This window comes from Saccopteryx leptura, chromosome 9 (genome assembly GCF_036850995.1).
Source record: "Saccopteryx leptura isolate mSacLep1 chromosome 9, mSacLep1_pri_phased_curated, whole genome shotgun sequence".
In the NCBI taxonomy this organism is placed as follows: Eukaryota; Metazoa; Chordata; class Mammalia; order Chiroptera; family Emballonuridae; genus Saccopteryx; species Saccopteryx leptura.
In genome coordinates this window covers 2,412,440-2,435,093 of record NC_089511.1, presented here as the reverse complement: position 1 = coordinate 2,435,093, position 22,654 = coordinate 2,412,440, and the positions used below count along the sequence as shown (strand labels likewise).

Below are 22,654 nucleotides of genomic sequence, written 5' to 3'. Positions count from 1 at the left end.
TGGCCTCTGCCCCAGGCGCTAGAGTGGCTCTGGTCATGGCAGAGCAACGCCCTGGAGGGGCAGAGCATCGCCCCCTGGTGGGCAGAGCGTCACCCCTGGTGGGCGTGCCGGGTGGATCCCGGTCGGGCGCATGCGGGAGTCTGTCTGACTGTCTATCCCCGTTTCCAGCTTCAGAAAAATACAAAAAAAAAAAAAAAAATCACAGTCAGTAACATGCTTGGTCATTTTTCCTGAGCTGTGACGGGCGGACACAGCTAAGAAGACGGACGATGAGATGGGCCAGCGTCCCCGGCGGGGTCCAGCCATTCTGCGTCCTGGCCGGCTTTGCCCGCAGACGATGCCACACTCCAGCCACAGCAAGGCAGCTCCAGCCCAGAGCACTGATCTGCCCCCCGTACCTTTCACCGGAGACATTTGCTGGCCCGGTCACTCAGACTGGGCTCCTGGCTGAGGCGAGAACGATGACAGAGAAGGAAATGGGTCCTCCCCCGGAGAAGCTCCCTAAATTCCAGCAGGCGCGTGGGTCCGGGGAGGACAAGGAAGGGTGGGCAGTGGGGTGAGGTACACAGCGAGCGGAAACGGAAAACGGGCTTCTGGCCCCGGCAGCCCTCTCACTGGCCTCCCTCAAACGGACTACATCTCGCCACGGTCAGTACTCACTTGGTCTCGTCATCGTTTGACACGGTGACATAGCCTCGCTGCGCCCCACTCTCCCTGACAGCCCTCTCGCCTCCCTGGCCGCTCCTCAGGGACCGTTCACGATCCTTCCTCATCTTCCAAACTCCTAAATGTGGGATGGGGCCCAAACACCATCTCATCCGTCCCCAAGGTGGTCTCACCCACAACTGCAAGGACCCTTAATGCTCTCAAAATTGCCCTGGCCAGTAGCTTGGTTGATTGGAGCATCGTCCTGATATACGCCAAGGTTGTGGGTTCGATCCCCGGTCAGGTCAGATACAGGAATCAACGGATGAATGCGTAAATAAGTGGAACAACAAATCAGTGTTTCTCTCTGTCCCTTCTTCTCTCTCTTTAAAATCACTTAAAAAAAAAAAATTAAGCCTGACCTGTGGTGGCTCAGTGGATAGAGCATCAACCTGGAAATGCTGAGGTCACTGGTTCAAAACCCTGAGCTTGCCCAGTCAAGGCACATATGGGAGTTGATGCTTCCTGCTCCTCCCCCTTCTCTCTCTCTCTCTCTCTCTCTCTCTCCTCTCTCTTTCTCTCCTGTAAAATGAATAAATAATTTAAAAATTTTAAGACTCAAAATCATGGTAGCAGGCTCACTTCCCCCAGCCCCCGACCCCCTGCCGTGCTTCTCCACCCCACAAAGGTGAGCTCCTGAAGGGTGACTCGTCGTGATGGCTGCTGTGCCCCTCGTGGTCCAGAAGCACCGTCTGACCCTCACGGCTGCCCAGTGAATGTGCGTCAAGCAGATGAACACCACCGCCCGCCCACATCGCCATCTGGATGCCCAACAGCGTCGTGTGCGGGAAGATCGCTGTCCCCACAAATCCACGGCACACCCCACCTTCCCTTTCTGCACCACCTCCTGGTACCTGACCACCGGACCTGCTTGTTTATGGTCATTTTCTCCCGCCGGAATATGAGCTCCATGAACGCCAGGGGGCTTGTCTGCCTCGTTCACCAGCAAAACCATTGTCACCTCAGTGCCATCGAGACACGGCTTTGTACACAATGAGTGTTCAAGTATTTGTTGTCTGACCAGAAAAATAAAAAATAAAAAGGAGCCACGGGTGTGGCCCTAACGATGGACAAAGGTCAGCACCCACAGCAGCCCTGACGCCGGCCAGTGACCCATCCGGCCAGGCAGCCTCCCCCACCCCACGGCCTGTGCGGGGCGAGCCAGCACGGAACCCCGAGACCCACGTTTCAGGCGATCAGGACTGTAAGGTGGAGGCAGCAACTCTGTCTTCTTTACGGCTTCCATGTGCAATTTCTCCCTGGCTTGTACCCCCAAGGTAAGCCACGCCCGCTTCCACACAAGTCAGGACCTGTCGCGCCAAGAGTGGCCACTTCTTTCTGGGTGACTTAATTTTATCATCGGAACAAAGTGATTTCTAGACATCTCATCCCTAATTTAAAAATAATAATAATAATAATAATAAAAGGCTTGGGGAAGCGTGACTTGAGATGGAGTTCACAGACACGTACTTTTTAAGAAGACGCACCACGTGCTTGCAGACGCGCGAACGCTTACGGAGCCGTTAGAAGCCACTGTCCCGAGTGCGACACCTGCCTTAACTCCTCTAAACCCGCGCAGCGCCCCGAGGTCCCTGCGAGCATCACTCCCCCCTACAGGTGAGGATCTGGGGGCACGGAGAACCCCGAGGGCCCGGGGGGGGGGGGCAGCCCCACACCCAGGAACACTCAGCTCCCCCTCCCGCGCCCTTTGCATGGCTTTATGGGAAGACAAAAAAATTAAAAATAATTAAAAAAAATACAAAGTAAAGTAATAAATTACTCGGGAATTTGTTTTTAATTAAGCAATAAGACTCGATGGGGCCTGGCGGCCGCCTCATGAAGCCCCTCCCGGGGTGTGGGGAAGGCATTTGGTCCAGATGAGTGCCTCAAATCAGCCCGGAACGTGGTTAGATGACTACTCCCCGGACAGACCGCAGGACCCTCTTCTCCGGAGCCCTCTCGCGGCTGCTGTAACAGCTCTGCCGGCTAATGCGGATTCTAGCCGGCAGGGCAGGCGTGCTGCCTGAAGTGCGCCCTGCACCCCACCCGCCCCTGGCTTCCTACCTGCTTAAATGGGGGAGCCCCTGGGTGGGCCACCCCGCCAGATGGATGCTGACATCTTAAAAAATAGATGGGCCTCTGGACACAGAGAACGGTGTGTTTCAACAGAAACGACAGAAAGGGGCGCAAGGAAATCTCGCTGAGCAGTACTTCCCGTGCTTCCACGGGGGCAGCAAGCCACCCTCGTTCCCAGAGCAGCTCGGAGCGGCTCACCAGCGCAGCGGGGACCGCCAGCACGCAGGCTGGGAGTCCTCGTCATTCTAGCTTGGCAAGGGGAAGGATTCTGGCTTCCTGGGTGGCGTGCTGACCTATACCCGTGGCCGTCCTGGTTCTGCATGACAGACAAAAGAGAAAGAAACTCAAGTCCCCAGAAGGGTAAGGCTGGCCGGCGGGACAGAAAGCCGAGCTGGGACAAGATGAGGGAGGAAGGACACAGGCAAGCAGCCTCGTCCCTGTCTCGTCCCTGCCGTCCCCCCAGGGCCCCGGCCCCGGCTCCAGACGGAGCTCCTGGGCGCGGTCCCCAGTCACCACCACGGAGGTCAGGCCCACTCCGAGGGCAAAGCAGCTGGCCTGGTGAGAGACCCCCGCCCCCAACCACCGTGGTCCTTGGGGACAGCTCGGAACTGACTTTAACAGGAAACAGGAGCAGCCTTTGCTCTGGAGTCTAGAGCGTTCTTTCTGCTTCACACAAAGGAAACCGGAGGACGTGGGGGGACGTTTGGACGTGTTGTCAGACCCACCAGCCCTCCTCTGCTCGCTGAACCACGACCGTGGCATCCGAGGCTGCAGGAAATGGATATCATGGTGACCCGACTCTTCCGTCCCCTGCTTCTGGCTGGGATTCCAGCCAGGGAGAATGGGACACAGTGGGGGCATGTGGTCGGTCCTGCCCCCCTGAGACCCGGGAGATGCTGGTCACGTCAGCATCTCCTCCCAGCGAGGCTGATAACTGCAGACTGGGTCTCCGATCGGAGGGTATCCCTGAGTCATCCCTCTGAGGCTTGGTCATATTACTGTTCCTTCTTGTCAACGGTTTTGGGGGGTGAACACAAGGGGGTCAGGGCAGCCTAAGAACTCGGCTTACTTCTGACACTTTCTGTCTCTTAACTCTAGTGGCCTCTTTAGAATAAGGTGACCAACTTTTTTACAATGAAAAGAAGGATAAAAATAAACTGAAGAAAACAGTATCGTAAATAAAAAACATTTTATTCATTGCAACAATACACTATAATATGATAAATGCATAATAAAAACATTTGTAATATTTTATATTGTAATTATGCTTACATGCCTATTGATTTTTAATAATAATTGTAAGAAAAAAGTACTCATTTAAATATAAGTACATCACATCACACACAATGGATCGACTCTGCATCGATCTAATACAGACATTTCCTGATTAGTCTTCCAGTATCAAAAAGGAGGACATAGGCCCTGGCCAGTTGGCTCAGTGGTAGAGCATCGGCCTGGCGTGCAGGAGTCCCGGGTTCGATTCCCAGCCAGGACACACAGGAGAAGCACCCATCTGCTTCTCCACCCCTCCCCCTCTCCTTCCTCTCTGTCTCTCTCTTCCCCTCCCGCAGCCAAGGCTCCATTGGAGCAAAGTTGGCCCGGGCGCTGGGGATGGCTCCTTGGCCTCTGCCTCAGGCCTTTGAGTGGCTCTGGTCGCGACAGAGCATCGCCCCCTGGTGGGCGTGCCGGGTGGATCCTGGTAGGGCGCATGCGGGAGTCTGTCTGACTGCCTCCCCGTTTCTGGCTTCGGAAAAATATATTAAAAAAAATAAAAATAAAAAAGGAGTACATGTAGGAGGACACTTTTTGAGGGAGGACGGAACTTACAAAAGGAGGACTGTCCTCCCTAAAGGAGGACAATTGGTTACCTTACTTTAGAAAGACTGCTGGCCTTTGGAAGGCTGTGTCCATGCCTAGATTGTTTTTTGTTTTGTTTCGTTTTACCCAGTTTTATTTCATTTAGTGGGAGAAGTTTTTGCTTTTTGTTGTTGTTATTGTATATCTTTGATCGAATGCTGGCTTATTTTTACTTATCCGAGTTCTGCTTGTTCAGGTTTGGGGGGGAGGGAAGAAGTCTGACTGACTTGTGAAATTGCCACATGCACACACAGAGCAGCATCGCCCAAATCAAGATAAGTAAGATTATATAAAACATTCTAGCACCTTCCGGGGCTCCCTCTTACCCATCCAATCAGTGCCCCCTCCCCAGGTAACCACTATTCTGACTTCTATCACTTTACGTGAGTTTCGTGTTTGTTTGTCTTTAACCTTGGCTAATACAGGATGTGCCCCCTGTGTCTGGCTGCTCCCCCGAGAATCCTTCCGGAGCGTGGCGGCGACATGGCCCGATCACCGGGGAGTCTTCCGTTGTGGGGCTACATCACTGCTCATTACCCGTGTTACCCCTGAGCGACATTTGGGTTGTGTTCAGTTTGGAGCTATGCTTTTCCAACGCTCGTGCACATTCATTTTGGTGGACAGGGGCCCTCATTTCTCGTGGCTGGTGCCTTGAAGTGGAATTTCCAGGCACAGGATAGCGCGTGCTGGGCTCTGGCAGACGCTGCCCATGGTTTTAGGAAGCAGACGGACCCGTCGGGCACACTCCCTCCAGCAACACGGGAGGGGGCGGCGGCCCTCGCCTCTCGGCCTCCCCGGAGGAGAGAAACAAGGTCTCGCTCACTCTGAAGACTCTACTGACCTGCAACACCGGGAGCCTGGCTCAAAGGCCACTGTTCCTGTCCTTGTTTTTCTCATTTTCCCCTTTGGCCTACTCAGAGCCCCGTGGGGGAACCCCTGATGGCACGCCAGCCCGCAGGTACCCACAAACACGAGAAGGATGCACAGACTTGGAATGACAAACACGGGCAAACACACCCGCAGACAGGAACAAATATTGACTGGCGGAGGCAGGGCATGAGGCAGAGAGCCACGCCCCCACGCCCCCCACCACCACCACCCGGGTTCTGTGGTGCGGCAGCCGAGAGTGGGCGAGGTCCCGCTTCAAACCCAACCCCTCAGCCCTCAAAATCCAAAGATCTTGAGAGATTTTTTTTCTTTTGAAATTGCAGTTTGCAAACACCTCAGGCTTTCCGCCTTTAAAACCACCCGCATAAATCCTGGAACAGAAATCTTCCCAGACGTCCCACGTCCGCAGGGCTGCGAGGCTCCCGGTCCCGGGTGGACTCCTGACAAAGGAAGCAGCGCAGGAGCCATGGGAATCGAACCCATCTGGAGCCAAGTTCAAGACCCACCCATTATAAGAAAAATGACTCTGCTTCCTTTTCTCTATTTGTTTTCCCGACTCCTTGTTTTCCCAGCCCTGAGAACCCTGGGCCTTGGCACAGTCCTGAGCCCTGATTCCCACCATCTGGGAGCTTTTCCTCCAATAGGCCTTCTTACCCCAGGAGCAGAAAACGCCTCAGGGAGACCTCACTTTTTCCACAGCTTGTGGCCTGGCTGACTCAACTTCTGCCTTTCCCTGAGTCACGAGTTTTTCCTCTTGTTGGAGGAGCGTGGCCCTCCGCCCAGGTCTCCTCCACCCTGGCTGGTCCCTGTGGGCTGCACAGCTGCAGGGCTGGAGCTTGGGCTGCCTCCAGGACATTTCCCAGAGTGCTCGAGGGGAGAGAAGGACCTGCAAGGAGAGAAGGCGAGTTGGGGTCTCCTGACTCCAAGGACCAACCTCCTCTCTCCAGTTCTCCAGAATCATGGAAAACCCTCCTCTTCCTGAGGAAGACCTGCCCTGTGCCAGGCACAGCGTTGGATGCCAGGGCACCATTGCGAACCAGACAGCCGTGACTGCACCGGGCTTCCCAGCTCCCTGGCCACGGCTGCTCAGCCAAGGCAGGGCCTACCTTCCCCCCGAGAAGCTCCCTCTTAACAGGAATGTCGGGGCTCTGGCTCTGAGGGGATCACAGAACATGGTCTAACGGGCTCAGCTCAGAACCCCCTTCCACCATGCCAGGTGACAAAAAGTATATACACTTGGGATGGCATTCCCCAGGGTCTCTATGTGACAACAGACTCCCACGGTTACATCTCAGCTTCTGGGATCGTGGGGCCTTGTCCCCTTCTCTGTGTGGTGCACAGAGGGCTGGCTACACAATCAGGACCCGTGAGTCCTCATGCTTCTTCAACTGCAGGGACGAAAGTGGGTAAACTGAGCGAGAGGGACACCACAGAGCCCAGTGGGGACGGCAGTGAATGGGGAAACACGTGCCCCATCTAAAGGAGGCAGGTCCTCCTGGAGGGTAAAGAAGCCGAAAGTCCTGGGTTTTATGAGAGATCTCTCAGTATGAAATGTTGGCAACGCATTTTATGAAGAAAGGTTCAGTATCTTTGTGAGGCTGTGGCTTCTCTCCGCTGCTCAGTAAGCACCGTGTGTCCTTGACAATGAAGGTGACAGCTTTGAAGATGGTGGAGGCAGGGGGTGCCGGCTGTGGGCATGTGGGGCTCCCGGGCCACAGCTGGTGGCGTTCCCAATCGCTGTCTCCCGCAGCCCGGCTCTTTCTCGGGCTTCTCCTCTCTTCTCCTCGCTCACCCCCACCCCTTCCCTTCTCAGCCCATGTCCTGGCCCCATTCCACTGGGACAGGCGTGTCCCAACCCGAGTCCCACCTCACAGCCTCTGCCCACACCACCCAGGACAGGGCACACAGCTCAGTGCCTTCTAGCACCAGCCCTCCCCTCGGGAAGGCCCTGGGTGGAGCTGAGGCACCTGGAGCCCCATCAGCTCCCACTCCAGTGCTGTCTCTTGCCCAGCTCCCAGGCCAGCAGACCGATGGGACTAGCCAGCCCCTCCTCAAAGTGCCTGGGGTCTGCTGGACTTGGCCAGACCACCTGCACCAGTTCAGGCATGGGGTAAGTGGTAGACTCAGGTGTCAGCGCTCCAGCAGAAGGATGAACAGGGCCACCACAGCCCAGCCCATGGGCTCCCAGCCTAGGTAGGGGGACACCCCTGTGACCGTGTTACAAGTGCGTAATAAGATGACTTCAGGTTGCGAGAAAGGCTTCACAAAATAACAAAACAGGGTGAGGTGATGGGTGGAGGCCGGGAGTTCTCTCTCTGAGGAGGTGATGGTTTGAGTTGAGACCCAGAGGCCAAAAAAATGCAACCCTGGGAAGGTGTGGAGACCTGGGAAGGGTGGTCCTCGAGATGGGAACAGCCTCAGGGCTTTGGGGACCAGGAAGAAGCCAGTGGGGTGTGAGGTGCTGAGTGTCCCAGGAGGCACAGCGGGGTGGCGGCCTAACCCGCGGGTGTGCTGGCGCTGGGTGATGGGCACACGGAGCCCGTTAACCGGGTCCCTCTTTCCTTCTGTGTATGTTTGACCGTTTCTGCTATAAAGAGTGATCTTTAATGTGTGTGATTATTAACCCCTGGGTGGCTGCGAGGAGATGACCGTGTCTGCCGGTAGCGAGCGGGGCGGCTCGCCAGAGGCAGCAAGCTCTGCAACCCCACGGCTACCCTCTGCCTTCCGCGGCCGCGACCCCCGCAGGTCCAGCAGCGCGGCCGAGGTCCAGCACCCCCGTCCAGCAGGGTGAGAGCGGCCGGCCGGTGGACAGGGAAACTGGCGGGGGCTGCTTGGACCCGGGACCACGACCGGGCACCCGCCAACGGGACGCCGGACCCAAGCCAGCCCACCCACTCGGACTCGCGCCGCTCCGCCCGCGCGCGTGCTTCTCGGGAACTCGTGCTCTGCGCGCCGGGGGTCCAGGCCCCGCCCCTGCCCGGCCAGGCCCCGCCCCCGCCCGCGCGCCAGGGCCGCGATTGGCGGAGCCGCGCGAGGGGCGTGTCCGGGAGAGTTCGATCGCGGCGTGAGCGCTGCGGCCCGGCGGCGGCGGCTGGCGAGCGGGACGCGGCGCGGAGTGCGGGCGCGGGGCCCCGGGCCCAGGAGGTATGGCCCCCGGGCGGGCTGGGACGCGCGCACCGAGCTGGCACCTCTGGGTCGAGCGGGCCGCCGGGTACGGGCGCAGCGGGTCGGGGCCGGGCGCGCAACCAGGGCGGCTCGGACCCGGGCCTGGAGCGGAGAGGGCGCTCGTGGCGGGCTGGCGGGGGCTGCAGGGCTCCGGGGAGAGCGGTGAGAACCGGGACGGGGCACCGGGGCAGGGGCAGGGTCCCCGGGCGTGCGCGGCGTCGGAGCGGAGCAGCGTCCGGAGGCGCCCGGGGCCGGCTGGCGGAGAGCTGGCGTACTCGCCGTCGGGGCCTCGCTCGGCGGTGCCAGTCTGGGAGGTCCGGAGAAGTGGGCTGGGTACCGCTGCCCCGGCCGATGGCGGGGAGGAGAGGGAGGGTGGCGGCGCTTTTCCCGCGGCCTCGGCCTCTCTCCTTTAGGAACCGCCTGGTCCCTGGAACGCTGAGTTTGTGACTTTGGGTGGGAGTTGTCCAGGGAAACAGGGCTGGGTTCCCGTCCCAGAAGAAGGCAGCGAGGCAGGCCCAGAACGGCAGTTCCTTCCCGGCCTGGAACCCCTTCCCTGTCCCTCTCCCGGATCCCTGGCTGCAGGGGCAGGGGCATCAGCCCCCTATGCAGGTGGGAAGACAAGGTCCACGAGCTGCTGTCTCACCACAGGAAAGGGGAGGGGGGTCCTTGCTGGGGGTCATTCTTGCCACATGATTTCCACTTAGAGCTGGGGTGTTGTGCGCACATAATTTCCACTGGGGTCTATGCCGGCCAAGAGATGACTCTGACTTCGGCCTCTGTCCCTGCATACGTCAGCCAGCGGCCCAGCTGCGCTAAGGGACCTGCCCAGGCCGCCCAAAGGGGACCCATGATGTGGTGGTGGGGGGGGGGTCAGAGAAGAGGGAGGAGAGCAGGCATTTGGTCAAGAGCAGCCTTCGGCAGCTCGTGGTCATTTTAGAGCTGGACTTCCCTGTCACTCAGCTGGGACCTTGGGCAGTGACCGGGAGGATGGAGGGAGTCCCTTCCCCACCTCCCCACTGAGGCTTTTGTGAGGATTAAGCGAGACAATACTTTATTGTGCTTACTGCTGTGCCCCGTGAGCTAGACGCTCTCAGTCGATGACGCTGGCATATTTTCCTCATCCCTGTTTTTGTCACGGAGAAAGGCCTGACAGGAAGCCCAGGGCTGGGGGAGGTTGAGGGGCAGCCCCTCTGCAAGGACAGAGCACTTGGATGGCGGCACTGCCCCCTGCCCCCCACCCGTGCACGCAGTTGGGGGAAAACTCACATCCTCCTCCTGGTTACCGGCCTGCAGTGCTAGCCCCTGCTGGCCCCTTTGACCTAACCTCTTACCCCTCCTTCCTCTGCGGCCTCCAAGGGTCAGGTCCGCGAGTTGTTCCCTAAGCCCAGAGCGTTCTTCCCTCTGGCCTGGGCTTGGCTGGCTCCTTCTCCGTATCCAGGTGGGCACCATGTGATTTTCTCACCAGGTCACCCCTGACCACCACCCCAGCCCCGCCGGGCCCCTTCTCCATGGCTTTAGCACTCACCACCTTCAGAAGTGACTCGTTGGTTTACGTTCTAGTTCTAGTCAACTACTCCCACCAGGCAGTGTGTTACCAAAGGGCCTGGTCCCTGGCTCCCTGCTGAAACACGCACAGTAGGGCTGCCCCTGGCCCGTGGTAGGACTCAGTAGGTATTTGGAAATTGGAACCAGGCAGGTGTGGAGGTAGACGGGCCCGGTTGGGGCTGGAGGGGCAGGTGATAAATCAGCCCTGCCCCAATCAGGAGAGCGTCCTGGTCCCTCCCTCTGTGACCTTGGTCAGGTGCTGCCCTCTCTGATAAGCAGTGTTCCCAGCTGTAACTCTGACAGGATGGACCTGAGCCCCTGCCAACTCCTACTTCCCAGGTCCCCAGGATGGGGCCCTGGACACCTCTCTGGAATCCCAAAGGCTGTGTGTGAGGAGGGGAGGAAAGGAGGGAAGGGAAGGGGGCAGGTGGGGAGGGGAGGGGAGGGGAGGGGAGGGGATGACGGCTTCGTTGGGACACAGCCCAGTGCCAGGCGTGTCCAGGGAGTGGGCACATCCTCTGACAGCGTGGGGTGCCGTCGACAAGCTGTCAGGCTTTTCCTGCACTCGTCCAGAGCCCCGTCAGCCAACCCAGCCCAGGCGGTGGGGTCACTAGGGCCCAGGGGGTCAGCCCAGGAGCCTGCCACCCTTCTGAACCCTCCAAGAAGAGAAGTTCTGTTCACTTCCTTGCTCCCGGACGCTGACCCTCGGGAGTGCCCACCTTTAGTCAGCACCCCGGGACCAAAGCAGGTTCCCACACTGATTGCAGGAGTGGTGCAGACAGCTCAGCTGTCCTCCCCTGAGCTAAGAGAGGGAGGTTCACTTCTCTGGTGAGACAGTTAAAAGAGAAAAAAAAAAAAAAAAGGCCAGGTGGAGGGGGAGGAGCTGCTGTGTTTAACAAGAAAAACCTCCAGGTCCCGTCAAACCGGGGTGTGAAGTTACAGTCGTGGGTCACGGGGAGGGTGGGCGGATGTCCGGGGGGGCCACTGGGGGGATGCTGTCTGCCCAGCCCCTCACCCAGGCTGGGACCCTGTGCAGGCTCACAGAGCCCTCTGGGCAGCCCAGTCAGTGTGTGGGGTCAGCGGGACGTCCAGACCTCTTTCATCACCAATCAGCAGGTACGCCGCACCCTTCTTGGGCCACAGTTAGCCATGTCAGGGGCCACCCAGGCCTGGAGGGGCTCTGTAAGTCATTGACTGGGGACAGAATAGCGTGGGGTCTTGTGTGGGACACCCTGGTGCCCCCTGTGGGGATGGGGAGACTGTGTGGAAGGCCTCCCCTTGCCCACAACGCTCTCCTCCCTGGGTGTGCTCCTCACGTCCTCCATGCCCGTGCCCCCTGGTCTTCTGGTGAGAGGTGCAGCTGGCCAGCCGGCCTCCAGAGCTCACCGCCCCCCAGGGCTATGGGGCGACGCTCTCACTCCTCTTGGCACTGAGTCTGCCTACCACAACTGCAGTGCATTTGCTCTGGTCCGTGGCCCTATCCGGTCCTGCCGAGTGCCTGACTCACAGTGTGCAGGACGGAGGACACAGTGGCAGCCCTCCCTCTGGGCACCTGGCACGTGGGGTGGCCCAACCCCCTCTAGGTGCCCATGCCAGGTCTGTGGGGTGCCCCCCACAAGTAGAGCCAGAGATTGATTTGTGAGTTCTGGGTTTTTGAGGGCCTTAACATTTGAAAGAGAGAAAGAGGCAAGAAGCTCCTGTTCCTGCCTCCCGGCATCGACTGGGAGAAGTCTTGTCACCTTCATTGCTATCTTTTAGAAATAAAAGAAATACTATAGCTATAGTCCTGCTTCACCCCCCCCCCTTCCTTCCTGGTCACGTCCAAGTCCCCTTACCCGAGCCACTTCCTCCTGGCTTTGGTTTGTGCCCATAACCATCTGAAGGGTGCCGTTCAGGAGTGTCATTTTCACCTGACTGGGCAGTGGCGCAGTGGATAGAGTGTCGGACTGGGATGCGGAGGACCCAGGTTCGAGACCCCGAGGTCGCCAGCTTGAGTGCAGGCTCCTCTGGTTTGAGCAAAAAAAAAAAAAAGCTCACCAGCTTGGACCCAAGGTTGCTGGCTTGAGCAAGGGGTCACTCGGTCTGCTGAAGGCCCGTGGTTAGGGCACATATGAGAAAGCAATCAGTCGAGAAGCTGATGATTGATGCTTCTCATCTCTCTCCGTTCCTGCCTGTCCCTATCTATCCCTCTCTCTGACTCTCTCTCTCTGTCCCTGTAAAAGAAAAAAAAAGGAGTGTCATTTTCCCATCACTGCAAAACGGATCCCAGAATTCTTCATCTTGCAAAACTGCACGTCCATACCTATAAAATAGCCGCTGGCCGCCCTGCCCTCCCCCACCCTCCAGCCCTGGATGACCCCCGTTCTACTCTCTGCTTTTAGGAATCTGACTCCTTCAGAGACCTCATTTTGGTCGGATCCTACAGAATGTTCTCTTTTTCTGGTGGCTTATTTCACTGAGTATAGTATCTTCAGGGTTCGTGCATGTCGGGGAGCCTGTGTCGGGACCTCCTTCCTTTGTAAGGCTAATGTAATAGTCCACTGGACGGCTGGACCACGCTTTGCCCATCTGTTCACCCGTGGATGGCCACCTGGGTATCCACCGCCCCTTGGCTAGTGTGAATGATGCCCCTGTGCCCGTGGGGGGTGCAGACACCACGCTGAGACCCTGCTTTTTCTTTTTTTTTCTTTTTTTTTTTTTTTTTGTATTTTTCTGAAGCTGGAAACAGGGAGAGACAGTCAGACAGACTCCCGCATGCGCCCGACCGGGATCCACCGGCACGCCCACCAGGGGGCGACGCTCTGCCCCTCCGGGGCGTTGCTCTGTTGTGACCAGAGCCACTCTAGCGCCTGGGGCAGAGGCCAAGGAGCCATCCCCAGCGCCTGGGCCATCTTTGCTCCAATGGAGCCTCGGCTGCAGGAGGGGAAGAGAGAGACAGAGAGGAAGGAGGGGGGGAGGGGTGGGGAAGCAGATGGGCGCTTCTCCTGTGTGCCCTGGCCGGGAGTCGAACCCGGGACTTCTGCACGCTCTACCACTGAGCCAACCGGCCAGGGCCGAGACCCTGCTTTTAATTCTTTGGACGTGGAATCGCTGGATCAGGTGGGAGTTGTATTTTTAGGGTTTCTTTGTTTTTGAGGAACATCTGCACTGTTTTCCACAGTGGCTGCCCCAAGTTAATTTCCACTAACAGTGCATGAAGGCTCCAGCTGCCCCACATCCCTGCCAGCCTTGTCATTTCCTGCTTTTGAGAGTAGCGGCCCTCCTGCGTGTGAGGTTCCCTGCCGCTCGCCGTGATTACTCAGAGTTCCGCCACGCTGCTTGAATGCCGTCATGGCTGCACACGTGGTGCTCTGTGTTCTGCTCTGTGGCCTGCCCTGTCCTCTCAGCCTTGGTTGTCCTGTCTGTTCTCGGCAAGCCACATAGGCTGTGTGCTCTTAGAACAGCAGACACAGCTCCCTTGTGGGAGGGGGCCCCCGGCTGTCTCACCCTCTGCCCTGCTGCGAGACAGTGCTGTGGTCTTCACGGCAGGGACTCGAGTCACTGTCTTTGGCGTGTCTCCCTCCAGGGAGCTCTGAGCTCCTCCCCAGCCCACCCCTGGGCCCCAGCACTCAGCCCAGGATTTCCTGGTGTAGCCTCTGGAATCTTGCCTGATTGTCCACAGCAGGGACCGGTCATTGGTGATCGGTCCTAGTGGGACGGCCCAGGGCTGTCACCAAGAATCAGCTAGGTTTGCAGCTCATAGCCAGGATCAGCAACTAAAAATAGCCATCCTTACATAAGGCAGTGTGGGCGGCCCTTCTCAGGAGGCCTTGTGGTCTGAGAGAGGCCAGCGGGACGTGACTGGGGCTGAGTCCCCCTTGTGCAATGCACCCAGCCCCCGCACGGCCCTGTCCCGGCTTCCCACAGGTGGCCTGGCTGACGGAGCCACAATGAGCTGACCCAGAAACGCTGAGTGTGGTTGGCCGGGCCAGGGCGCGCTGTGTGCCGGTGCCGCTCTCACCTGCTTCCTGTGGCAGGTAAGAGCTGAGTCATGCATGGGGGCCCTGGGACAGGTCACCACGGGCCACTTACAAAGAACCTACTGTGTGCTCAGCCCTGTTCCATGTACCCGGGCTATAGCAGTGAACGAGAAGAGGCTCCTGCTCTCGTAGAGCTTAGATCTGAGGGAGGGAGTAACACATGCAAGCAGACAGTGGACAGACAGGGACATGCTGGGCCCTGAGTCCTGCAAAGGTGAAACAGACAGGATGACCTCCTAGGGTCAGCAAACAGTAGAAAGGTCAGAGAGTAGATACCTTGGCCTTTGTGGCTGAGGGGTCTCTGTCACCACTGCCAGCTCGGCCACTGCCTTCTCGAAAGCAGCCACAGACCGTTGTGCAGGAATGAGCATGGCTGTGTGACAATAAAGCTTTATTTACAAAAGAAGGCTGTGGGCCAGATTCCACCATCAGGCCACCTTGCTGATCTGCCCCAGGTGGGGAGGGGCTGCCTGAGCGGAGTCGTTAGACCCTTTCTGAATGAGGGCAGCCCGTGTCGGTCCCAAGGTGGAGGCACCTGGCTGTGGACTCCACACGGGGTCCGCGGTGAGAAGTCAGCGGACGTGAGTGAGATGTGAGACAGGAAAAAGCCATGGTGCCTGCTGGGATTGAATGTCGAGGGTACCGGAAAGGGGAGATTCAAGGATGAGTCCTAGATCTGGGGTGTGGACAACCAGGTGGATGGTGGTTCCGGTCGTGGAAAAACACCACCAGATGTGCTGGGTTTGAGGAGCGTCCTAGGGAGCCGGTGGGCGGGAGAGCACACGGGCAGAGTGTGCGGGCGGCTCAGTGGAGAGCACACGGGCAGAGTGTGCGGGCGGCTCAGGGGAGAGCACACGGGCAGAGTGTGCGGGCGGCTCAGGGGAGAGCACACGGGCAGAGTGTGCGGGCGGCTCAGGCGAGAGCACACGGGCAGAGTGTGCGGGCGGCTCAGTGGACAGTGTGCGGGCGGCTCAGTGGACAGTGTGCGGGCAGCTCAGTGGAGAGGCCGGGGCCGGCGCGTGGCCCGGGGGTGGCAGTGTGCGGGCAGCTCAGTGGAGAGGCCGGGGGCCGGCGTGTGGCCCAGGGGTGGCAGTGTGCGGGCGGCTCAGTGGAGAGGCCGGGGCCGGCGTGTGGCCCGGGGGTGGCAGTGTGCGGGCAGCTCAGTGGAGAGGCCGGGGGCCGGCGCGTGGCCCGGGGGTGGCAGTGTGCGGGCGGCTCAGTGGAGAGGCCGGGGGCCGGCGCGTGGCCCGGGAGTGGCAGTGTGCGGGCAGCTCAGTGGAGAAGCCAGGGCCGGTGTGTGGCCCGGGGGTGGCAGTGTGCGGGCAGCTCAGTGGACAGTGTGCGGGCAGCTCAGTGGAGAAGCCAGGGCCGGTGTGTGGCCCGGGGGTGGCAGTGTGCGGGCAGCTCAGTGGAGAAGCCAGGGCCGGTGTGTGGCCCGGGGGTGGCAGTGTGGGGGCGGCTCAGTGGAGAGTCTGGGGCCGGCGCGTGGCCCGGAGGTGGCAGTGTGCGGGCAGCTCAGTGGACAGTGTGCGGGCAGCTCAGTGGAGAAGCCAGGGCCGGTGTGTGGCCCCGGGGTGGCAGTGTGCGGGCAGCTCAGTGGAGAAGCCAGGGCCGGTGTGTGGCCCGGGGGTGGCAGTGTGCGGGCAGCTCAGTGGAGAAGCCAGGGCCGGTGTGTGGCCCGGGGGTGGCAGTGTGCGGGCGGCTCAGTGGAGAAGCCAGGGCCGGTGTGTGGCCCGGGGGTGGCAGTGTGGGGGCGGCTCAGTGGAGAGGCCGGGGCCGGCGTGTGGCCCGGGGGTAGCAGTGTGGGGGCGGCTCAGTGGAGAGGCTGGGGCCGGCGTGTGGCCCGGGGGTGGCAGTGTGCGGGCGGCTCAGTGGAGAGGCTGGGGCCGGCGCGTGGCCCGGGGGTGGCAGTGTGCGGGCGGCTCAGTGGAGAGGCTGGGGCCGGCGCGTGGCCCGGGGGTGGCAGTGTGCGGGCGGCTCAGTGGAGAGGCTGGGGCCGGCGCGTGGCCCGGGGGTGGCAGTGTGCGGGCGGCTCAGTGGAGAGGCTGGGGCCGGCGTGTGGCCCGGGGGTGGCAGTGTGCGGGCGGCTCAGTGGAGAGGCTGGGGCCGGCGTGTGGCCCGGGGGTGGCAGTGTGCGGGCGGCTCAGTGGAGAGGCTGGGGCCGGCGTGTGGCCCGGGGGTGGCAGTGTGCGGGCGGCTCAGTGGAGAGTCAGGGGCCGGCACATGGCCCGGAGGTGGCAGTAGTTGGGTGGTCTTCAAAGCTGGGTCAGGAGGAGTGTGTGTGGACTGAGCAGACTGGCTGGATGGGATCTGGGGCCATCAACACGTTGTGCTTGGTGGAGGAGGACAGTGTGGGCCTCACTCTCGTGGGGGAAGGCAAGTAGCAACACCGTCTCCAGGGGTGCAAGCTCTGGGTCGCCTACCTACTAGTGAAACCTAGTTTCCCTCCTGTCGGCCGGGGTGGGGGGCTTTCTACCTGCTAGAGCGGCTGTGACGACTGCCTGAGGTATGCCGGGCACAACGTGGAGGGAGCAGTGGGCACACAGGACCTGTGGGGATGGTGGTGCTGACCGCTGGGTTTATGGGCTGAGTGAGGGCTGCAGGGTCTGTGATGGTTTGGCTTCGAGGGTGGGGGATGCAGTGATAATTGGGGTTGCAGACACCCTACTTCCCGGTAGGTACATCCACCTGGGATAGGCCAACGTGCCCTGGAGTTAATGCTGCTGGGAGCCCCTGCTGGGAGATGGGGCTCTGTGCCTCTGTCCCTTCGGTGGACAGCACTGTGTTCTACCCTGTCTTCCATGGCCGTCCCGGGGGGTTTCCTGTTTCTCATAGTGGGCGTATGCTGTCACGCAGGTTAGCGCTGCCTTCCCGTCCCTGGCTGGCCCCTCCCACACACCTTCCAGTAACTCCTCTAAGGGTCGGCTTCTAGGGGTGGGTGATGGGGGTGGGCAGTGTGGTCCTGCCCAGTGCGGGCCAGCTGACGCCTGTGTGCGCCCCCCTCCCCTTCAGCCAGAGAAGATGGTGGACTACCTGGCCAACACGGAGATCAACAGCCAGCGCATCGCCGAGGTGGAGAGCTGCTTCGGGGCGTCGGGGCAGCCGCTGGCACTGCCGGGCCGCGTGCTGCTGGGCGAGGGCGTGCTGACCAAGGAGTGCCGCAAGAAGGCCAAGCCGCGCGTCTTCTTCCTGTTCAGCGACATCCTGGTCTACGGCAGCATCGTTCTCAGCAAGCGCAAGTACCGCGCCCAGCACATCATCCCGCTGGAGGAGGTGACGCTGGAGCCGCTGCCCGAGACCCTGCAGGCCAAGAACCGCTGGATGATCAGGACGGCCAAGAAGTCCTTCGTGGTGTCGGCCGCCTCCGCCACAGAGCGCCAGGAGTGGATCAGCCACATCGAGGAGTGCGTGCGGCGGCAGCTGCTGGCCACCGGCCGGCCGCCCAGCACGGAGCACGCGGCGCCCTGGATTCCGGACAAGGCCACGGACATCTGCATGCGCTGCACGCAGACACGCTTCTCCGCGCTCACGCGGCGCCACCACTGCCGCAAGTGCGGCTTCGTCGTGTGCGCGGAGTGCTCCCGCGCGCGCTTCCTGCTGCCACGCCTGTCGCCCAAGCCCCTGCGTGTCTGTAGCCTCTGCTACCGCGAGCTGGCCGCGCAGAAGCGCAGGGAGGAGGAGGAGGAGGAGGGCCTGTGCGCGGGGTCCCCGGCCAGGCTGGGCTGCGGGGCGTCCAGTGGGGACGACGATGATGACTCCGACGAGGACAAGGAGGGCAGTGGGGATGGCGACTGGCCCAGCCGCGTGAAGTTCTACGAGTCAGGTGTCTCCTGGTCCTCCTTCCACAGCTGACCCTGGTCTGCAGACTGGGGGAGGGGCTCTCGAGTCACTGACGCATCCGCGCGGACTGCGCGTGCGCGTCTCTAGGGTTCCCGGAGCTGCCTGCGCCCTCCCGCCCCCGGACCCTAACCCAGGGTGGCGGGCGCAGCAGGAGCGGGTCTTGGCCTCTGGACCCCTAGAGCCTCTTTTCTGGACATTAGCGTCTTTCTGTTTCCCCTTCAGGTAATGATCTTTCTGCTTAGCAAACCGGAAACACTTAGGCCTCTTGGGATCAAGTGCCATTTTCTCAGCCCTGTGAGCTGTGCAGCTCCTAGAAGTACCTGACCCCTCAAGGCGCCCTTAGGGATCAGAGGGAAGACAGGACCCGAATGAGAGCCTCCGTTCTCTGAGGCCTTGAATGAAGCACAGCCCGTGACCCCAGACAAGGACACCCCCAGGGGACAATGTGACTCCTGGGAGGCGTCCAGAATACCCAGGCTTGTCCACCCACCTTGCTGATGCCTCCCTGCCTGGTCAGCTGGGCCTTGTCATACTGGGCAGGCGGGCCCACCCAGAGCCCACAAGAGGCTGCCACGTGGTGGGTGACCACCAGCTGCGGACTGCCGCCTGTGCTCCCGGTGACCCAGGCCGCATGCCAAGGCCTCCGGCCCTGTGCCCCCTCTTTCCAGGTGTCCAGGGGGCTGATACCTCTGTCAGTCCTCATCTCTCCCTGTGGTTGGGGGAGGGCAGGGTTTCCTGTGAGGACTCTTGAATGTCAAGTAACAGAAACCTTATCCAGACCGACTTAATAATAAAAGGAACAATTATCGATTGGTGTGGTTGAAAAGTCCCTGTGTTCTTCAGACGCTGCCTGGTCAGAGACTGACGCGGAGCTGGGGGCCAAGGTCGGCAGCTGTCCACCAGGCTGGGGGGCAGCACGGTGGTCGGCTCACATGGTCCCACCACATCTGGACTGGCTCCCAGGGACACACCCGGCTCACATGACCCCACCACATCTGGACTGGCTCCCAGGGACACACCCGTCTTGAGGGAGGTGTGACTGTGAGCCCAGCACCTGCAGCCCCGTTAACGTGCTGAGCTCTCTGAGCGGGTGGACAGGGAGTCAAGGGAGCAAGGAGCCACGTGTCCAGCTGTGCCCGGGCCCCCCAGGCTCAGCTCTTCTGCCCGGGCTGCCGGGGCTTGGTGCTGTTCAGTGGGGGAGCCCCAAGCGCAGCGAAGGTGTCCTGGGGCAGCAGCTGGCATGCCAGCCTGGCCACACCTGGCCACAGAGTTGGGGGCCCTTCAAAATAGTCTCCAGTGTTTGTTTCTGCAACTTTTCTGTTGCCTGGCTGGCCTTGGCCAGAGCCCGCTGCCAGCTAGGAGGAGTGAGGTTGGGTCCAGGAAAGCTTCCCCCGGCCCACCCAGCACAGTGTTTGAACCCCAACATTGGGGCTCCGTTCCCGGGTGAAGACTTGTCCTCTCTGGCCAGTTCTCACTCTGATTCAGCAGGTAGGGTCTGGCTCCCAGGGGCGGTAAGGCTCCAGCCTGCTGTTGACAGGTAGCCACCCAGCTGCCCTGGTGGAAGGCAGGAGGGATACAGAATGAGGTACCCAGGGCTGCCGAGGCCTTTCTCACAGGGGCAGCGGGACCAGATGGGGAGGTGGTCCGAGGTGCGTCTAAGAATGGCTGTTTGTTTACAAGCCTCCCTGGGTCACACCAACCGGTCTAGGCCGGTTCTGCCTGGGCAGAGGGCTCAGGGCTGGACAGGTCACGGGGTGAGGGGGAACTTCCTGAAAACAGATCAGGTGCCCTCTCAGAAAGCAAGGCCAGGCAGCCCCTCGCCTTACCCACGGGCGGTGCTGGGACAAGGGGTGCCAGCTCAGGCCTCTTGGTCACAGCCCGCTTCCTGGACCCTCCCTCTCTAGTGAGGGGCAGCAGTCATCGGGTCATCGTTCATCAGGACAGGACAGAGCAGACTGCCTGCGGGTGGTCCCCGCACTCCCAGCCTTCACAGGAGCCCCAGAGGGCATGGAGCACAGGGCCCAGCGGCCAGCTGGGTCCTCCGCCTGGGGCCCTTGAGAGCTGCTTCCCTCGTCCCTCACCAGGTCTGCTGCTTCCCTGAGCCCCCAAGGCCGTAGGGCCTGTAAGGACCCACGGGCTCGGGTGGGCAACCTTTGGAGGGTCTTCTTTCATGTGTGTCGGGCCAGGTGCTGGGGACACCGCGTGAGGGAGGGAAGCGGATTTCTTATGTGGGGCCCCCCTGCACGGGTGCCGAGACACCCCAGCTCTGCCTATCAGTGGCAAGGTGTTCACAGGACCCGAGGGATCTTACCCCTCCTTGATGGTGGAGGGGAGGGGGACAGTGGCTACCAGTTACTGAGACCCACCTGGGCACCAGTCCCTGGGAGGCACAGCCAGGTCACACGAGGCCATCCTAAGACTGAAGGGGCTGTGGCATGAGCCCATGGAGAGGAATACACAAAGCCAGTGGACAGAGCTCCCAGAACAGTGTGGTCATGGAGGGCTTCCTGGAGGAGGAGGTGTTTCACTGATCCTCAGAGGAGGGCAGGACTTTATGAAAAAGGATGGTAGTCTCCACAAGGACTAGGACTCTGGGTTTTGCTTTTGTTTTAATTAACTGTCCCTTCCTGTCCCCGGTATGTAAACATTTGTTGATTGAATAAATGAATCAAGTCAGAAATGGGGCAGGAAGCATTGGGGCAGAGGGCATGATAATGAGATGGCAATTGAGCTAGAATCCTAGGGCCTTTCATCAATGATTATGGGTGAGAACAGGGCCCTCACCTCTTTCTGGAGGGGGGGACCAGCCACTCCCCCCCCAGAAACTGACTGTTACCCTTCTAGGCAGGGGCAGGAAGTGGGCTTCCTTGGGGACACCATTCATGTGGGCATCAGAGAGTTTCTGACAGCCTGGCCTCTCCCATGCCCCAGCCCATTCTCTGGGGCTCAGGGCCACTCATGGGCTCAGCCACCTGGCGGGCCGAGATGACCGCCACGGCTGACCCTGTTCTCAGCCTGGATCCAGGGTCTTGGGCCACGCCCACAAACCACAGATACAGGCGGTTGCTGTGGGCAGCTAGAGAGGCCTATAAAACTGAGAAAGAAGGGGCCTGTTGGACAACTGGCCCCAGACCCCAAGTGTCCTCCCTGCCACTCGGGAGCCACAGTGGGGGGGCGTTTTCTGGAAACCTTGCTCTTTGGAGTCAGAACATCTGGCAGGGCCCCGAAGCAGACACTCCAAGGATCGAAATTTCCCCTTGTTTTTGCCCAGAAATGTTTGGCTCAGGCTCCCCACCCCGTGCTCTCCCTCCTGGCCTCTCTGCTGTCAGCACTGGAATATTCCAGGGCCGGCTCTTCGAGAGGTGGGGGAGCCGGCAGGACACAAGGTTCTGGGAGGGACTGGGGACAGGGCGCGGGCCCCCACTGCTCATCTGGCATGAGCCCTGACATGAGTGTCAGGGACAGGCCTGTCCCTCAGGCCCCGGGTTGTCACAGGGACTGGGAGGAGCCCCGGAAAGCTTCCCCGGGCTTCCCTCCCGGGTCCTGGGTGTGACCTCCCTGCTCTCAGACCCGTCATCCCTTCTCGACTGACTGGCTGACCCACACTGGCCGGGCTGCCTGGGAGCCCATAGGCCCGTTACGTAAGTGGGGGCACTGGTCGTCAAATGGAGGGGTTCCTTTCAAGGTGAAGGGTGCAGCTGCTCTGGTCACCGTGATGAGGAGGTCAAGTCCACGCGTGTCGCATAGCGATCGTTGATCCAGGGCTTTGTGGCTCGGCCCCGAGCTGAGTGTGACAACAGGTGAGCAGCCTGGCAGTGGTTCTAAGAACGGAGCCATGAGACCCCCCCGATGGTCTCCGCCCCGTTTCGGGGGGCTCTGTCAGTAAGGCTTATCTCATTGCATTTCTCCATCGTCTGGTCCCTGAGAATCCCACAAGAGCAGGGTGGAGAGGGCTTTCGGGCTGGCGAGCAGGTGGGGGTGCAGGGAGGGCGGGACCCCTGGAGGAGGCGTGGAAGCTCTAACCCCTCCCCCACCCCACGTGCCTCGCCCTGTGCCTGTCTTCACCTGAGCGTCCGTCTGTATCCCTTGTTCTGCCCTTTATAATCAACTAGCAAACGTGTTTCCTTGGCTTCTGTCACTTGTTCTAGCAAATTGTCAAACACAAGGATGAGCCATAGGAACCCTGGTTGAGAGCTGGTCAGTCAGAAGCACAGGTGACCCCTGGGACTTGCCATTGGCACCTGAAGTGGGGGGCGGGCAGCCCTGTGGGACTGCGCCCTTCACCCGGGGGGGGGGGGGTGAACTCCAGCCGGTGTTGCAATGCGATGGTCTGTAGACAGCCAGGGGGCGGTGCAGAGAATGGCCTAGTGAGGAAGGACCCCCACATCTGGTGTCGGAAGTGTGAGTGTGCTGGTGGTGTGAGCGTGAAGGGGACACAGGAGTGTTCACACACACACACACACCCCACCAGGGAAGCCTTCTTCTTCGCCTTTGCCCTGTGCTTTGGGGGGCTGACCACGCCCCCCAGACTCCTGGGACCTTCTGAGGGCTGCAGGGGT

The 22,654-nt window shown here is 60.4% G+C and overlaps 2 protein-coding genes across 5 annotated transcripts; both read left to right on the top strand.

Moving 5' to 3' along the window:
- The first annotated feature begins 1,771 nt into the window (after positions 1-1,771).
- Positions 1,772-16,499, top strand: LOC136381170 (uncharacterized PE-PGRS family protein PE_PGRS54-like). The gene is made up of 5 exons (XM_066349566.1): positions 1,772-1,781; positions 3,245-3,339; positions 7,538-7,636; positions 8,191-9,024; positions 15,015-16,499. Exons 1-5 carry the CDS (start codon positions 1,772-1,774, stop codon positions 16,497-16,499), a joined length of 2,523 nt encoding a protein of 840 aa, XP_066205663.1.
- Positions 8,575-18,907, top strand: PLEKHF1 (pleckstrin homology and FYVE domain containing 1). Of its 4 annotated transcripts, none has more exons than XM_066349503.1 (2): positions 8,575-8,670; positions 17,268-18,907. In XM_066349503.1, the coding sequence occupies exon 2, from the start codon at positions 17,277-17,279 to the stop codon at positions 18,105-18,107; it is 831 nt and encodes a 276-aa protein (XP_066205600.1). In that variant the 5' UTR covers positions 8,575-8,670; positions 17,268-17,276; the 3' UTR covers positions 18,108-18,907. The 4 variants fall into 4 exon arrangements, with proteins under 4 accessions (XP_066205600.1, XP_066205602.1, XP_066205601.1 ...); XM_066349505.1 differs by having other exon boundaries at positions 8,631-8,737; XM_066349504.1 differs by lacking the exon at positions 8,575-8,670 and adding an exon at positions 14,035-14,252.
- The last annotated feature ends 3,747 nt before the right edge of the window (positions 18,908-22,654 follow it).

Bases quoted from the DNA above. Each gene is read 5' to 3' on its own strand.
- LOC136381170 (XM_066349566.1), top strand. The intron at 7,637-8,190 runs GTAAGTGGTAGA...GTCTGCCGGTAG, and splicing joins TGCACCAGTTCAGGCATGGG to CGAGCGGGGCGGCTCGCCAG. The intron at 9,025-15,014 runs GTACCGCTGCCC...GGAGCGTCCTAG, and splicing joins GGTCCGGAGAAGTGGGCTGG to GGAGCCGGTGGGCGGGAGAG.
- PLEKHF1 (XM_066349503.1), top strand. From the start codon at position 17,277: ATGGTGGACTACCTGGCCAACACGGAGATCAACAGCCAGCGCATCGCC.